A 16,096-nucleotide genomic window follows, 5' to 3' on the forward strand; every position below is an offset into this window, starting at 1 on the left:
GATCAAAGAGGAGAGAAAAGGAGAAAAGGGCTCGTGGAGGAATAATAAAGTGAAGAATTGGAGTACAGGACGGAATAGAAAAAGAAGGAAATTAAAAAGTGAGTGAGGGAACTGGGCTCAGAGCACCCTCTGCTGGCAGAACCTGGATGGGCCTTGAGCACCGGGTGCCTCTGCCCTGAGCAGAAATGGAGTGCATCCTAGGGAGGAGGCCACGCCCCACAGAGAGACAGGGAGCTGCCAGGAGGGGAGGCCAGCAGCCCCTCCCCAGTCTCCAGTCCATCACACATCGCCCCCGCAGTGAAGCCCTGCCCCACCCCCACCCCTCGGGCGCACCAGTTGTTGCAGGCATCCAGGTGTGCCACCGCTCCAGGTGCATACAGCTGCCCGTGCAGCTGGCATGGGCACTGGGCGCGAGGCAGACAGCTGCTGTTGTGCAGGAAGAGGCCAGGGGGGCAGGCACAGCTAGGGGCACAAAGGCCTGTGCACTCCACCCCAGGGTCTTGAGCCAGGCACAGTTGAGGGCACGGACCACCCTCCTGGAGACACTGCTCTGCTGAGCGGAACACCATGTCGCTGGGGCACTGCGCTGCAGGGCAAAACAGAGCAGGTCTGGGCAGGGCAGGCGCAGGGGAAGGGAGGCCACGAGAGGGTCTGGGGAGGGCAACATAGCCCTCCCTATCCTCCTCTCCCTCCTGGCTTGCCCCAGTGCCTGGCATGTCACCAATGAAATCTAGGCTTTGCATCTTTGTTTTGTTTTGTTGTTTTGCTTTGTTCTGTTTTTTGGGTTTTTTTCAGAACTGGGGATTGAACTCAGGCCCTTGCACTTGCCAGGCAAGTGCTTATTCTACTGAGCTATCTCCCTGGCTCATTCTGTTTTGAGATAGGGTCTTGAGACTTATTCCAGGCTGGCCTTGAACTCACTACGTAGCCCAGGCTGACCACGAACTCGAAGCAATCCTCCTGCCTCAGCCTCGTGAGTTCTGGGATTACAGGTGTGCGTCACCCTGCCCAGCTAATACAGATGTTCAAGACAGAAGAGAAGGATGCTAGTATCTGATCCAGGAGGGTTCAGAGGAGAGTGGGGGAGGGAGTGAGCTTCCCAGGGCCTGCGCTGCTTGTGCTCAGACCTGCCCAGCATCCTGACTTGCTTGGAGCAGGCCACCTTCTGGGCCAGCATCCAGGAGCCCTGTCCCCAGCAGGAGGCAGAGGGAAGAAACCTGGAGCTCTGCCTGGCTGAAGGTACCACCTGACCTGACATGCGAGGTCAGAGATGTGTGAGGGGGCTTAGTGTGTGTCATACCCAGCGGTGTGGCCCCCTGAAGGATAGGCCAGGGATAGGCCACCCCTCGCACCTGTGCAGGGCTGTGTGTTGCAGTCCCTGGTCTGACTGTGGGGTCCCTGGCACACAGGGTGCCCAGGAGCCGGGCCATCACAGCTGCGCCCACGGATCTGCACACCTCCACCACAGGACACTGAGCAGGCTGACCAGGAAGCCCACAGACCCCAGCTGCTCGGCACTGCAGGGAGAGGCCAGGGCCCCAGTCACGGGGATATAGTAGCATAGAAGTCCGGACTGTGGGGGGTGCAGGCACCCCCAGCCACACCTCCCCAACAGTCAATCATGTGCTGGTTCCAGGGCGTGAGAAGCTTAAGGACAAAAGCCAGGTTTGCTGTGACCTCTGTCCTCTTCCCTCCACTCCCTGGGGCTCATAGGATCCCACCCCACAAATTGACCAGCCACACCAGGGATGACAGGGTCATGCCTGGGCACAGAGGGGGGCTGCAGGGCTCCTCCTGGATGGCCTCTCCAAGGCAGGCATCCTCGGGGCTGGGGCTGGGGCAGAGCCGGAAACGCCGCTGCCAGCTGGGGCCCCCTCCAGGGACAAGGCAGCTCTGGGAGCAGGGGTACCAGGGTGTCCAGGGTGTCCAGCCCAGAGCTTCTACAGGCTCTCCTGCAGCAGAGGACCAGAGAGGCCAGGGGTTAGGGCACGCTTTTGAGGATGCGAGGTACCATGCTAGGTTTGGGGTGGCTTCTGTCCCCTTCAGCCAGCTGGGGCCCCTGTGCCGTAGCCCATTCCTCACACTTAAGACAGTGGTAGGGGGCCTCTCCTGCCCCAGTGGCCCAGTCAGTGCAGGGTGCCACCTCTTGCAAATGCTTGCTCTTGTCAGCCCGCCCTGCTTGAATACCTGGGCCACCAGTGTCTTCATGAGAGCCTGTCTTTCCCAGCAAGGCCAGGTCAAGGCCTGCAAAGGCTTTGCTGACTCCCCTCTCAGGGGACCCAGGGGTCCTCCCCCACTGTGTCCTCAGGGCCAGGCATGGGGAGGGGCAGGTGGCCTTCTACCATACCTGTCCCACACTCCGTGTAGCAGGGCTGCAACTGCTGGCTGTCACCCTCACAGGGAGCACCTCCGAAAGCCACAGGAGGGTTGGAAGGGGACCTAGGGAGACAGGAGCCCTGGGTCCCCTGTCCTCCTCGCCCCCAAGCTCCGAGCCCCCTACCTCCCGCTCTCTTCACCCTGCACACCTGAACCTGGCCTTCACTCCGGGGCCACAGGAGCGGTCGCAGGGGGCCCAGGAGGACCAGGCTGACCAGCCACAGGGCTGGGGGCAGCCACCCGGCTCGCACTGCAGCTTGCCCTTCTCACACACACTGCGGGGTGGGAGAGGAGGTGACGCTATCAGCACCCCAGCGCAAGGCCTGCCCACGCAGCGCCACCCTGCCCTGCACCACCCTGCCCAGCATCATGACCAGCGGCTGCAGTTGTCCATCAGGAAGGATGACCCTGGCTGCTGCAGCTCTTCGCCCACGAGGCAGGGGCACTCCGAGAGGGGCAGGCAGCGCGAATCATGGAGAAGCAGCCCTGCAGCACAGCGGCACCCTGGGGTCGGGTGAAGGGAGGCTGGGGTCTGAGGACAGGTGGCCTGGGCAGGCACACCTCCCCCCAACGCTCAGGTCTGCCTCACCCTCTACACACTGCCCAGTGCAGCTCCTGTTGGCCTCAGGGTCCAGGCAGGAGGGTGGACACCGGGGCACCAGTCCCTCCTGGCATAACTCTGCATTCACGTGCACATGGCCCGGCCCACAGTCTGGGGGGAGATGGGCACCTTGTGGGGTGAGCTCAGGGAGGCTGAGAGAGCTTCCCGTGCCCAGTGCCCTCTTACCTGTGTCACCGGCACAGGGCTGCAAGCCACAGGGCACCCTCTCTTGGGAAGCCCCGGGGCAGGGGGCACCACCATTCTTGGGTGGGGGGTCCACACAGCTCCTCCGGCGACTCCGGTGGCCACCTCCACAAGACACACTGCAGGGGCCCCAGGTCTCCCACTCTGCCCATGCCCCAGCCACTGTAGGGGGAAGGAAGAGCAGAGGTCCAGTGGGGAGGTTTCAGGGGGCCAGGTGCTGTCCAGGAGAGGGGGCAGCAGGGATGGAGCCCTTGCCCAGCCAGTGGAGCAACACAGAGCCCTGGAGCTTCCTCCTCTGCCCAGGACACCTCTGTCTCTCAGATGAGGGGAGCTGGGAGAGGACCTGTCGATGCCTCCTGGGGTGAAAGCTCTGCACCCTGCGAGCGGCAGTGCTGGTGCAAGCCCTGAGTGCACAAAGTGGGTGACAGAAAGTGGCCAAGTGGTGCCAGGAGGCAGATGCCCTCCCCTGTGGGAAGCTCTTCTGGAACGCTCAGAGGTGAATGGGGACCACAACCTCAGATTCATGAGACAAAAAGGCTGAAAAGCTTTTGGCCAGGAACCCAGGGACAAGTGGAACAGCCAGCTGATGCTGCGGTCCATCTCTCCACCCTCACTGAGCTCCACCTATGGAGGCACTTCCATCCTTCATTCACTCATCCACCTGTCCATCCACCCATCTGTTCACTCATCTTCTCAGCCATTGATTTATCCATTGATCCACCTATCTGTCTTCTACTCATCCATCCATCATTCATCCATCCATTCACCTACCCCTCCATCCTTCATCCACCCAACCATCCATTGCTACATTTATCCATCCACCCAGGCACCCATCATTTGTCCATTAATCCTCCCACCCACCCACCCATCCATCATCCAATCATCTTCCCAGATTGCCTTTCTCCATCCTGGATGCCTTCTGATGTGGGATAACCGGGCTTCCCAGTTTTCAGCTCAGATCTAGCACATGGTAATGGGCTCACTTGGGCAAGCAGGAGGGGCTGGAGAGGCCCGGGGTGGTAGGGCTGACCCTATTCCCTCTTGGGGCCTGGTTACCTGGGCAGGCCTGCACAAAGCAGGGCTGGCTGCGCAGCTGGTCCTTCAGGCAGCTTCCCCCAGGCAGGGGTGGCCGCAGCTGCTCCCGGCGCTGGAAGGTGAAGCCCAGGCCACAGCTGTGGCTGCAGCCACTCCAGCTAGACCAGGGTGCCAGCATGCAGTCCACTGAGGGGACAGGTGGGCGGGGTTCAGTGGTGGGTCATAGAGGTACAGGTCCCTCAGGTGTGTCCCCTGCCAGGGCAGCACATACCACAGTTGTCCTCATCTGAGCCATCCTGGCAGTCAGAACGCAGGTCGCAGCGTCTCTCAGCTGACAGACACTCCCCACTGCCACAGCGAAGCTGGCTCGGGGAGCAGAGAGCCCTTGAACCCGGAAGCCCAGGAAGCACTGTGGTGGGCACCGTGAAGGGCTCTGTGCTCACTGCCCGCGAGGCGTGGGAGAGAAGAAGGGAGCCACATGAGTGACACGGTGAAGCCTTGCGACCTCAAGCCAGCAGTGGGGCAGCGCTTGCTGGCCAGAGGCCTGGCCTCCCCTTCCTCCTGGTGCCTCTGCCACTTTCCACTATTGTGAGTGGGATGTACACAGGGTCCTTGGTGTACACGGGTCTCACACAGCCTCTCTACTTGTCAAAGGGTCTTGCAAGTGTCCAGAGAGGGGACAGAGCACTAAAAAATGAGTTCACTCCTTTGGATACCCTCTTCCTGAATGGGTGCTCCCTGGGATGCCCCTTTCTGTATCTGAATTAATGCTTGATTTCTCTTATCCTGATTGTAAGACAAAACTTTGATCGTTAATGATCTACTTTGGTTGGATGGATGGATGGGTGGCTGGATGAAGAGATGAACGCATGCATGGACAAATGGTAGGTGGGTGGGTGGATGGATAGATGGATGGATGGAGGGTTAAGTGGATGGATCAATGGATAAATAGTAGATGAGAGGGTATGTGAATGGTGGATAGATGGATCTACGGACAGGTAGATAGAGAATGAGTGGGTGGGCGGGTGGATGGCTAGATGGATGGATGGAGAGTTGAATGGCTGGATCAATGGATAGCTGAGTGGGTGAGTGAGTGGATGAATAGATGCATAGTTGAAGGATGGGTGGGTGGGTAGAGAAATGAACAACTCAATGGGTAAATGGTAGGTGGGTGGATGGGTGGGTGGGTAGGTGGATGGATGGATGAATGAATGGATCAGTGGGTAAATGGATGAATGGGTGGATGAGTGAATGGATGTGTGGATGGATGTCCGATAGATTTTATAAAACGGGCTGAGACCCAAGGTCTATTCCATTTCCCTTCTTTACCACCTCTGAAGACACTCACATTGCTAATTGTTTTCACACTTTCAGCTTCTCTCCACTCCCTGCTCCCCTAACTCTCCCAGAGCCTTCCCACATGAGCTAGAAATGGGTACGGGGAGGTCCAGACTTGAAGCCGTCTTGCCACCCCAGTACCCATCACAGGCCCTCTGCTCACCGCAGTGCCGCTCATCAGAGCCATCCAGGCAGTCCTCACTCCCGTCGCAGAGCTGTGCCCACTCCACACAGCCCAGCACCTCGCAGGGCACCTGCCGAGGGCCGCACTGTGCAGGTGGGAAGGGACCGGGGGGGATGCTGTGCCCTGTGGTGGGTGGATGGACGGGTGGATGAGGAGACAGACATTGGCCTCCCGCAGCCAGCTGACCAGGTGGCCCGCAACCTCCTGCCTCTTGGCTTGTGGGGTGGCCCGCTTTCTGCCCCTCTTGCGATGATGGAAATGGACTGAACTGGATCAGGAAACTTGTGTCCTGGGCCTGATTCTACCACAAATGGCCATGAGCAGTGTGACCTTGACTGGCCTCCCGGGGCTCTGTGCCCTGGCAGCGAAGCTGGGCTCATGGGTGTGCACACAGAAGGTCTCAGGATCTTACCAGCAGGAGTCACCGGCGTCAGTGGCCGTAGGGGGAACATAGTCACCGCTGCCATTCCTGGCTGCAGGCTCAAGGCTCCAAGGTGGCTTGTGGACGTGGTGGCCACATTCTGCATGGCTTCCCCAGAACTGGGGTGGGGAGACGCAGAGGCTGCCATGGGACTGCCTGGGCTCTCTTCTGTCGGCAGAAGAGGAAGTGAACCGAGGCTGCCATCTCTCCTTGCCATGAGAGGGAGCGATGCAGACCCTGGAGAGGGTACCCTGAGCTTCTGGTGCCAAAGACACTGCAATGTCCAAGGGCCATGGGAGGATTTGAGCCTGGCATGGCAGGGAGTTTGCTAGGGACAGAGATTTGGAGGGGGGGCGGGATCTTGCGCACATACCCCCAGAAGGTGCAGGGGACTTCTGCTTGGGATGCCAATATCCAGTCTCCGTCAGACCCTGCAGAGGGACAGGGCTCAGTCACCCACTGCGACCCAGATACTGAGTGTGGCTTGCATGGTCCCTCCCCCATCCCTGGCTTCCGGAAACCTTGGAGGTGGGATGAGAAGTAAGTGCTGCTCTGCTGGGGAGCTGGGCTGTGCACCCCAAGGCACTGGCCCACACCCTCAAGGGCTTTGGATTCGGATGCTGAGCTCTTCTGGGCTCTGAGAGTAGACACTAGGCACCTGCCCCAACAGGCTCTTGTCTCCCAACCTCCTCCAGGCTGGTGCCCTGCCCTGGGCTTCTCTGTGCCTCTGTGCCTTGGGTCCCTGCCCCCTACTAGCACCAGCTTGTGCCCAGGAAGGCTCTCAGGTAGAAGGCCTGTCAGAGCAGCACCAGGAAACAAATGTAGGACATCAGAGAGGAGGGCCATGGCAGCAGCAGCCCTGATGAGGCAGTGAGGCCCGGGAGCTTCCCTGCACCCCTGTGCCCACCCCAGGGCTTCCAGCTCACCTCCCAGGGCTGGGCAGGGGACAGGGCTGGAGTCCTGGCTGTGGGACGGACCCTGGGAACAGAAATGGCACAAGGAGGTTTCAGGGGTCTCCTGGCCCAGAAGGCCCCATCCAGAAAGGGGTAGGGGGTCTCTGGGCCAGAGTGGGAGGTCCAGGAAGGACACAGCCCACTAAACTCGACAAAGATGAGCTCTGAAAAAGGCTGTCACCTTACTGGCGTGTTGGGGTCACCAGGGCGGCATGTGAAGCACACATGCAGGGCCCCTGGCATGGGCAGGACAGAGCCAGGTGCCACCATGCGGAACACTTAACCACAGATGCTACATGAAGGCACAAAACCCCAGAATCCTTGGCAGAACGGGGCCCTGGGGACCCAGGTTTGTAAGGCTCACAGTCCCTGGGGATACCTCCCGTGTGCCTGTCCCCTCTGAGTCCAGGCAGAGGCCTCCATACCCGCCAGTCCCTGCAGGCAGGGGCCCACAGCCCTTCTCATCAGAGCCATCCTCGCAGTCTGCAGCTCCGTCACAAGGACCCCCACTTGGGGCACACTCCCCACTGGCACAGCGGAGCCTGGTCCCTGGGCATGGGTGTGCTACTGAGGACATTACATGCAGGGAAGGGTGTTGCTCGGGGCTCCTGCCACCCTGTCCCCAACTCCAGCCCCACCTTCACCCCCAGCCCAGCCTTACCTGTCCCGCAGCCCAGCAGCTCTGCCCACTGGAAGATGCCACTGCTGATTCCACTGGGGTGGCCAGTATGTGGCCAGACCCTCACGTACCTCGCCTGGACCATCCGGCCAAATGTCCATCCCTTGGGGGCCACATCAGCCCAGCTCCCAGGGAAAGGCTGTGGTACAAGGCACCCACTGTGACTCTGGCCCTACCAGGTCTCCTTCCTCCCCCCCCCCCCCCCCCCCCTCCTCCTCTTCTTCCTCTTCCTCTTTCTCCTTCTCCTTCTCCTTCTCCTTCTCCTTCCCCCCCCCCCCCCCCCCGTTCATCCGAATCCTTCAACTTTCAGGGCATGGACCCTTCTAGCTATAGCATCTGGCTCCCTGAGGCAGCGGGACTGTGACCATGGCTGAAATTCCCCCCGCTGTCCCAGAGCAGGTGCTCCTTAAGTCATGGACAGCTGCATGGGCTGAGTCCTCTGCCCCATGTGGCTCATTCCCCTTAGGAGGACACCAACCCTGGGACATCTGCCCAGTTATTGCCACTGCAGTGTTTCCTGACATCTGCTTGGTGGTTCCCAGGCCCTCGACTCTGCAGTCAGTCCCTGCTACTTACTGAGTGTTCTGCAAGCATATATGCAGGACTGAGCCTCTGGGAGACCAAAAGCCCCTCCAGGATCCACAAAGGGGCCAACTCGGCCACTGAGCCAAGGGGCCTTGGGTGTTTGGTACCTTGGGCACAGGCAGAGCACCAGGTAGGATGTCACTATAGTTGTGCCAGTGTAAACCATCGCTGCTGAACTGGAGGGAGAAGCTGGGGAGGTGAGTATCAGCCGAATGCGTCCCCTGTACCACAAGGCCTGGAGGGGCCAGGGAAGGACAGTCAGCACTGAAGGAGGCACTCCTGCCCCTCCCCTTCCCCGTCTTTCTTCTTCACTGACCTGTGAGGTTCCGGGCCCACAGCAGGTCCAGCTGCATATAGGGAGGCTGGGGGTGCTGCTTGGCATGAGCATCCTCTCCAAGGATGGGGATCTCAGTGGCAGCTCCCAGGAGGGACATGTGGGTGGGGTCCTCTGACTGTAGGGGCAATGTCCCCAGGCTGCCCTTGGGTGGTCGGGCCAGGCCCAGGGGTGAATAGCAGGGATCTGGGTGCAGGAGAGAGAGGTGGCTGGAGGGCATTGTAACAGCACCAGGGGCACTGTGAGCCTCGGGCACCTGGGGTACAAAAGGCCACACAGGGGGCCTTGGCCTAGGATGCAGGGGCAAGCAGGTGACTTGGGACCACTTCTGACCCTCAGGATGACCTCCAGTGTGCGGGGCACAGAAGGCCTTCCCTGGCCCTCTCCTCGCTGCCCCAGGCCCAGCTACCCAGTGCACTGTGCCCCTCAGCAGCCACTACAGCAGCACATGAGCTCACCTCCCAGTGGGGGCAGGACGTAGGTGGCCAGAGCGGGTCCAGTCTGGGGGCTGGGGGCTGGAGCCGGAGCTGGAGTGTCCATGGGAGGTACCGTGTGGTTCTCTCCTGTGTGGGGAGACCCAGGGAGGCTCACAGCAGTACTGGCTGAGCACTTTCTTTCTAGTGGCACCCCAGAAATAAGCCCCCAGCTGGGAAGGGTGCCTCTTTCCCTCAGTGTGCATGAGGGGTCTTCACACCCACTGCACATTTAGAGACACAGGATAAAACTGCCAGCCAAAGCCACTTAGGGCCAGCACGGCGCAGGTGCAGCTCCTAGCCTCTCCGGGCACTAGCTGGCTCTGGGTGGAAGCAGCCCTCGGGGCTGGAGTCCTTCTCCCAGTCTTCAGTTCCACTGTGCAGTGAACAACCTGTACAGCTGTGTGGGCTGGCTGGCCCGCTCCTAACCTCACCAATCTGTGGGTTCACTTCCAGGATAAGGAAGATGGACCACCCCAGCTTCCTCCGTTCCTGCTGGGTCCTCTTCCTCCCCTTGAACTCCTCAGCCCCCCACAGACCCACTCACCAGGCAGAGCACAGTGGCAACATGATTCGCCCGCTCCTTCCACCAGAACCCAGCCCTGCGGGACAAAAAAGTCAGGCCACCTCCCACTTCTGACTCCCCTCCTTCAGTCTCCCAAGACCTGGCCCCTCTGACCACTCTCCTCCCAGACCCTGCCCACCCAGGCTCCTGGGCACCTCACCTGGGGGCAGCTGCCCAGTGGGCAGAAGGGGGAACAGTGCACGGTGCTAGGATCCAGGCACTGGCACACCTCGCAAGGGCCCCTGCGCCAGCGCTGCCCCACGTGCCACACATGGCCCTGCTGCTCACAGCCCTGGCATGACTTCACCTGGCACCTGGTGACAGAGTGGCAGCCCAGCTGGAGAGAGGCTTGCCTAGGGTGACCCCCCTCCAGAAGTCTGCCCCTGATGGGACACATGAGCCATCAAGCTGAAGCAGGAGAAGTCTGGGCCCCAAGGAGTGCTGGGGTTCAAGAAGCTTGGGACCTGGGGCAGATGGGCGGTGTCCATGCTGGGAAGGGTGCGCAGGAAGTGCCCTCTGAGGAGGGAGGTGAAGGTGAGGGCAGATTCCAGCTGCTACCTGCGGGCCTTGCGGTGGATGCCAAGGCACTGGCGACCCCGGCCTGACTGGCGGGGGTTGTTGGGGCTCCGGAAGGACCACTGGATGCTCTGCGTCCCACAGGGGCCCAGGCAGTCTGCCCAGGGGGACCATGAGGACCAGCCACAGTTCACTGGGAGGAAGTCAAGGCCAGGATGAGAGGGGGTCCCCCGTTGGGACCCCAGGGAAGGGTCAGGCAAGAGATACTTACCCGCACAGTCTGGGTGTGGCCGGCAGCGCCGAGGCCGCCCCTCCTGGCAGACGCAGAGCTGACAGTCAGCCTTGATCCGCTGCCCAGGCCAGTAGTGAGTGCCATCCACCAGGCAGGGGCATTGCCGGGGCCACACACACCGCCCTTCGCTGCCCAGCACCTGCCCTGCAGGGCACCAGCAGCCTGAGAAAAGCCCAGGGTAAGCGAGGTATACCGGCTTGGTTGCCAGAGACCTTGGGCCCAGAGTCCCCTCACCTGGGCTGCTACAGGGCTGCTCGGGTGGGCACGTGGCCTGGCTGGAGACATCACCACAGGTCAGAGGGCAGGGGGCACAGGGCCAAAACACCAGCTCCCCAGAGCAGGTGGCATTGGGGCAGCCATCCGGAGGGCAAGGCTCTGGGAAGGGTGGAACCGAAATGGAGGTCGGGGTGGCTGTGCCCCGTGGAACCTCCAACGACCACCCGGATTCTCTTCCCATCACTCACTGGTCTCACGGATGCTGTGAGGGTCCCCCAGCAGCAGGATACAGGCCCGGCCCCCATTCTGGGGAGGGTGGCACTGCCGTTGCCGCATCATGGTGCCCCCACATGGCTCAGAGCATGGAGACCAGGGAGACCAGGAGCCCCATTTGCCATCCACTGCAAAGGAGGGACCAAGTGGGGAGGAGGGAGGGATGTGCCCGGTGGTTGCTCTGGTTCCCTGTGCCCCTGGCCCTCCCTGGAGTCCCCAACCGTCACCTGGGCAGGCCTCAGCAAAGCAGGCCTGAGACTGCTGCTCAGGGCCCAGGCAGCGCTGCAGCACCGGGAGCCCAGGCGGGGAGCAACGACGACTCCGGCTGCGCACCCCAGATCCACAGGTCTGGCTGCACGGCTCCCACGGGTTCCAGGGTCCCCAGGCTCCACAAGCCTGCTCCTCGGGGGAGGGCCCTGCCTCCCCCAGAGCCACTTGGCAGTCAGACTGTCCATCACACACCTGGGGAGGTAAGAGGCTCAGGACTAGGGCTGGGCTTGGGGACACATTGGCTCTGCCCCCTCTGCCCCTGTCCCCACCCTCACCTTTTGGAAGTCAATGCAGACGCCATTAGGGCATGAGTATTCTGGGCAGGGGACACTTGTTCCGTTGAGGCCTCCTGGGGCTGGAAGAACACCCCCAGGCAAAAGAGAAAACAAATCAGCAGAAAACTGGGGCTATCCCCTGTGCACCCCTGGCTGGGCCCCAGGAGAAGGAGGGGTCCATACTACACCCTAGCTCATCCTTGCCCCGGGGTCAGTCAGGGAGCCCATTGTAGAGCCTCTGGGGTCCAGGCACAGCCAGGAGCGAGGCCACAGGGCAAGAGGTGGGGACCTGGGGACAGCTGCATGGAGCCTGTGGGTGGAAGATGGTCCTGTGCGCCTATGTCCCCAGGTCTTCTATCTACCCCAGGGCAGCAAGAACGCAAAACGTCAAAGTTTCACGAACACAGAAGTCTTTCAGACCCTGTTGTTCCAGACCTGTCCCTTATCTAGCTGCGCTCCCACGTGTGCCCAGCAGGAGACAGAGGTGGGGAGTCGCGGGGGCGACTCTCACCGCAAGCCTCGGGACCCTCGTCCCAGCCATCCGGGCACTGCGGCTCCCCGTCGCACAGCTGCCGCGGGGTCAGGCAGTGCGCGCTGCTGCGGGCGCAGGGCAGGAGGGGCGGCGCGCAGGGCCCGGCACAGCCCAGCTCGTCGCTGCCATCCGAGCAGTCCTCCTCCTGGTCGCAGCGCCAGCCACGGGGGGCGCACTCGCCGCTGCCGCACGCGAACTCCGAGGGGCTGCAGGGGGCTGCGAAGTGGGGTTGGGAGGTAGACCTGAGCCACAAGGCTTTCTTCCAGCTCGGCCTTGAGACTTGCCTGAGGCGTCCACCTCCTTTCATTCCTTCCCAGGGACCCATGCGTCTTGCTTTCCCCTGCGGCATTAGATCCTCCTGAGTTCAAGGGGAACCCTTGAATGCCAGGAAATAAGGCTGGGACCTCAGTGCCTCTCAAACACCTGTACCCTGTTTCTCTCCCTTCCTTCCTCCCTTCCTGCATGCCTCCTGCCTCAGCCTCTCAGAGTACTGAAATTCCTACTTTATTCATTCTAGTCTCCAGCCCCAGGGCTCTGCCCAATTCGGGCCTCTGAGATGCCCTCCTATCCCCTCCTTGGGATGTCAGACTCCCAGTTTTTGCACCCATCTCCTCTGGGAGACTTACCAGGGCTGGCACTACCCAAGGGACTTGATGCACCTTCCAGGGAGCCTGGCGTGGTGCCGGAAGGGGACGCGGACAGAGAGGGAGTGGGGCAGTGTCCAGACCCCTCGTCCACTCCATCTGGGCAGTCCCAGACTCCGTCACATAGTTGCAAGGCCCCCACACAGGTGCCATCGGTGCAGGACAACTCCCCAGGGACGCAGGTCACCTGCCCTGCAGCTGGATAAGAGGAGCTGGTCCCAGGACCCTCCCCAGGACCCTTCTCACTGCCTGGGGTGCTTGCACCCACGCACTCACTCATAGCAGCTTCACCTGTGCATCCTGGCCATGGAGCGGCATGAGGGAGGTTAGGGCTGCCCAGAAGCTGGGCCTGGGGGAAGGGGCAGGGGCTGGGGGCTGAGGTCCAGAGCAGAGACAACTCACCCAGACAGGACTCCTCATCGGCGGCATCCAGACAGTCGGGATGCCCATCACACAGCAGGGCCAGGGGCAGGCAGCGCCCATCAGCACAGGCCAGTGAATCAGAGGGGCATGGGCAGCCCTGTTCATCACTGCCATCTCCACAGTCATCCTGCCCGTTACAGAGCAGGGCCAGGGGCACACAGCGGCCGGAGTGGCAAGGCATCTGGCCCTGCCCACAACCTGGGGTGGCACAGCCTGGCACAGATGCTGGGGTCAGAGAGCACCCTTCCTGCCCCTCACCCCCTCAGGTCATCGCTCTTGCTAAAGGAAACAGCAGCTCAGGAAGCCACGCCGGGGACACAGCTGCCGTCACTGGCACACACAGGCAAAGACACTCACCCTCCTCATCTGAGCCATCGCCACAGTCGTCCTGGTTGTCACAAAGCCACTCATGTGGCACACAGTGCCCACTGCCCTGGCATGGAGCCTCTCCTTCTGCACAGCGAGGCACCAGCTCCTCACAGGGGGCTCCATCAGCTCCGCAGTGCCACTGACTGTCCTGGCACGTGCTGAGCACAGTGTCCTGGGATCAGTCGCAGCAGGACGTGGCTGCTGGGGCTCAGCTCTACCGGGGGCTTCACTCACCAGTTCCCACAGTCCTTTTGCAGCACTGTCCCTGGTGGGAAGAAGCTGCCATCCCACTCACAGGGACAGGCAGCTGGCTCCACACAGGTTCCTCCTGAGACCACAGAGCACAAGACTCAGGGCCCAGCCCCACTGCAGTGGCCCTGGCCCTCTCCCAGTCCTGCAGCCCTGTGGCCTCTGCCATTCGGACCACATACCATGCAGCAGAGTCCCCACAGGGCAGAAGCAGCCCTCCACACAGGCGACAGCCTGGCAGTGCCATCCAGGCTCAGGATGGTGGTCATGGCAGGTGGGGGGACACACGGGACCACAGGCCTCATACACCTGTCCCCCTTCACACTGCAGGGCTGGGTAGAGAGGAGAGAGGCTGGATTCACTGAAGGACAAGAGTGCCGGGAAGCAAGGTGACCAGGTGGAAGGTGACACAGGTGTGTGGCGTGAACTCTTGCTCAGTTGGGACACATCGGCCCTACAGGGCAGCTGTTCTTGCATGTTTGGTTCATCTAGAAAAACACCTAGCAGGCACAAAGCACCCTGCATGCATTTGACTTTGGGTACTTTTAAGTAGAGGGGCCACAAGGCACTTCCCCCCCCCCATAATTTTATTGAGAAATAAGTAGCAATGAGACAGTTTCAAATCAAATTGGTAGGACAGTTCCAATAATTAACACATTGCAGGCTGCCTTCCTAGTGGTTATTTGTTGGACAAGATGCAGACATGATATCCTGTTTACAAACACTATTAGAACAAATCCCTCTATTTCTTGAGCTAAGAGAATGCAGCTATAAATCTACCCTAACCATTTCAAATACACAGATACAAAATGGTCATTCATCTGTATCCCCTTTTCTTGTTTAGTTCCGTCATTTAAATATTATAGGTGTGTGAACTCAGCAAAATATTCCAAAATAGTCCAGTAGCCCATAATAGTATTGGGTCTTCCGCTTGACTGGCAATATCAGAAACTATTGACCTGAGTCCCCTACAGCTCAACATAACAGCATGGCTTTACTTCTTATACTTCGCTTTTATACTTTCCTGCTGGATGGTTAAGACCAAGGTAAAGCAGGAGCTATGCAACAAGAGTTGTAGCTTTTGGGTCTGAGAAGGTCAGTGAAATCCCCTCAGGATTTATCCTGTGACCCTGTACTTCACATTGTACATCCTTTGTCAGTGTCAGCCATGTGGATGAGTCATGGCCATTGCTTGGCCAATGTGCTCTCTGTGAAAGCCTGAGAGAATGTTTTCTCTCCATGTGACTCTCCTCAGGCACACTCTACATCATCGATCACTTTCCTCTCTGGCCCCATAATCTCCTTGGTCAGAAAATTTGGAACACTACTGAGTTACAGGATGTTACAGTACAGGTTCTCATGTATCCTGAGTCTGAATTGACCTTGCAAGGCTAGGGCCAAAATGCTGGCTTTCCTTGTGGCCCTCCTTTTTCTCTAATTTTGGTCTGCAAACTTAGATTGTTAACCCTCCAGAAGAGAAGCTTATTGTTATTACCATATAACCTAGGCTGTTGAGCTCAATTTCAGTCTGAATATCAAACATCCTAGGCATAACATGGAACAGGTATTTTTCATAAAGTATTGATACGTTAAAGGCACTTTTCAAGGGGCAGAGTGGTGGCAGGGCCAGGGGCAGGGCACACTCACGGCAGAGCTCCTGGCTGCGCCAGCGCACGTGATGCCCACGCCTGGCACACTCGTCAGCATAGGTGGCGATGGCCGAGCATAGGCACTCGCAGTCACCCCCTGAATCACAGCTGTGGGAGGGAGCCGTCAGTCCAGTGGCCCTTCCCCTCCTTAGCACCCCACATGCCCCACAGCCAGTGCTCTTACCCGCAGGCGTCGTACACACACCACTCGTAGTGCTGCTGCGGGGGCACCTCTGCATGGCATCGGGCAAACAGTGGCCGCAGCATCACCCCGCAGCGGGTCCGGGCCCACGCTGCCCGGTGGGCATTCACCTGCCACACAGGGTGCTGTCTGCAGCCCCAGGGCCACCCACGAGGCCCTAGAGCTGCCCCTCCTCCTGGTTCTCGGTACTGCCCATGCTCACGGTGCAGGGGTGTAGCAGATCTCCTGGCTCGGGGCACAGGGGGTTGAGGCGCCAGGAGTGGGCTGCCAGCTCAGCTGTGGGCTCCAGGACTCCTTGGCGGCTCCTCAGGTCATTGCTGGCGTCACCATCAAAGTCTCCACACAGGCCGGCCACACGACCGCGGAAGTGGGGGGACAGCTGTACCAGTACGCGGGTACCTAGCAGGGGCACGGTACCAAGTGAACCCCCTGGTCCTC

At 60.2% G+C, this 16,096-nt stretch overlaps 1 protein-coding gene across 1 annotated transcript in view; it reads right to left on the reverse strand.

Moving 5' to 3' along the window:
- Positions 1-16,096, reverse strand: part of Sspo (SCO-spondin) — a 51,322-nt gene that overhangs the window by 24,986 nt on the left and 10,240 nt on the right. Inside the window, 35 exon segments of the mRNA XM_023712745.1 lie at positions 334-586; positions 1,353-1,517; positions 1,764-1,940; positions 2,348-2,439; positions 2,526-2,651; positions 2,751-2,880; positions 2,966-3,088; positions 3,164-3,343; positions 4,238-4,402; positions 4,488-4,665; positions 4,667-4,713; positions 5,718-5,861; positions 6,151-6,278; positions 7,538-7,676; positions 7,774-7,930; positions 8,484-8,611; positions 8,693-8,896; positions 9,169-9,273; positions 9,731-9,785; positions 9,909-10,062; positions 10,307-10,457; positions 10,536-10,718; positions 10,791-10,931; positions 11,021-11,173; positions 11,273-11,507; positions 11,591-11,678; positions 12,098-12,338; positions 12,749-12,958; positions 13,169-13,402; positions 13,547-13,716; positions 13,793-13,886; positions 13,990-14,139; positions 15,455-15,564; positions 15,641-15,768; positions 15,861-16,057. Coding sequence (XP_023568513.1) covers positions 334-586; positions 1,353-1,517; positions 1,764-1,940; positions 2,348-2,439; positions 2,526-2,651; positions 2,751-2,880; positions 2,966-3,088; positions 3,164-3,343; positions 4,238-4,402; positions 4,488-4,665; positions 4,667-4,713; positions 5,718-5,861; positions 6,151-6,278; positions 7,538-7,676; positions 7,774-7,930; positions 8,484-8,611; positions 8,693-8,896; positions 9,169-9,273; positions 9,731-9,785; positions 9,909-10,062; positions 10,307-10,457; positions 10,536-10,718; positions 10,791-10,931; positions 11,021-11,173; positions 11,273-11,507; positions 11,591-11,678; positions 12,098-12,338; positions 12,749-12,958; positions 13,169-13,402; positions 13,547-13,716; positions 13,793-13,886; positions 13,990-14,139; positions 15,455-15,564; positions 15,641-15,768; positions 15,861-16,057 — 5,335 coding nt within the window.

Source organism: Octodon degus, unplaced genomic scaffold (assembly GCF_000260255.1).
Source record: "Octodon degus isolate 3935 unplaced genomic scaffold, OctDeg1.0 scaffold00027, whole genome shotgun sequence".
Lineage (NCBI taxonomy): Eukaryota > Metazoa > Chordata > Mammalia > Rodentia > Octodontidae > Octodon > Octodon degus.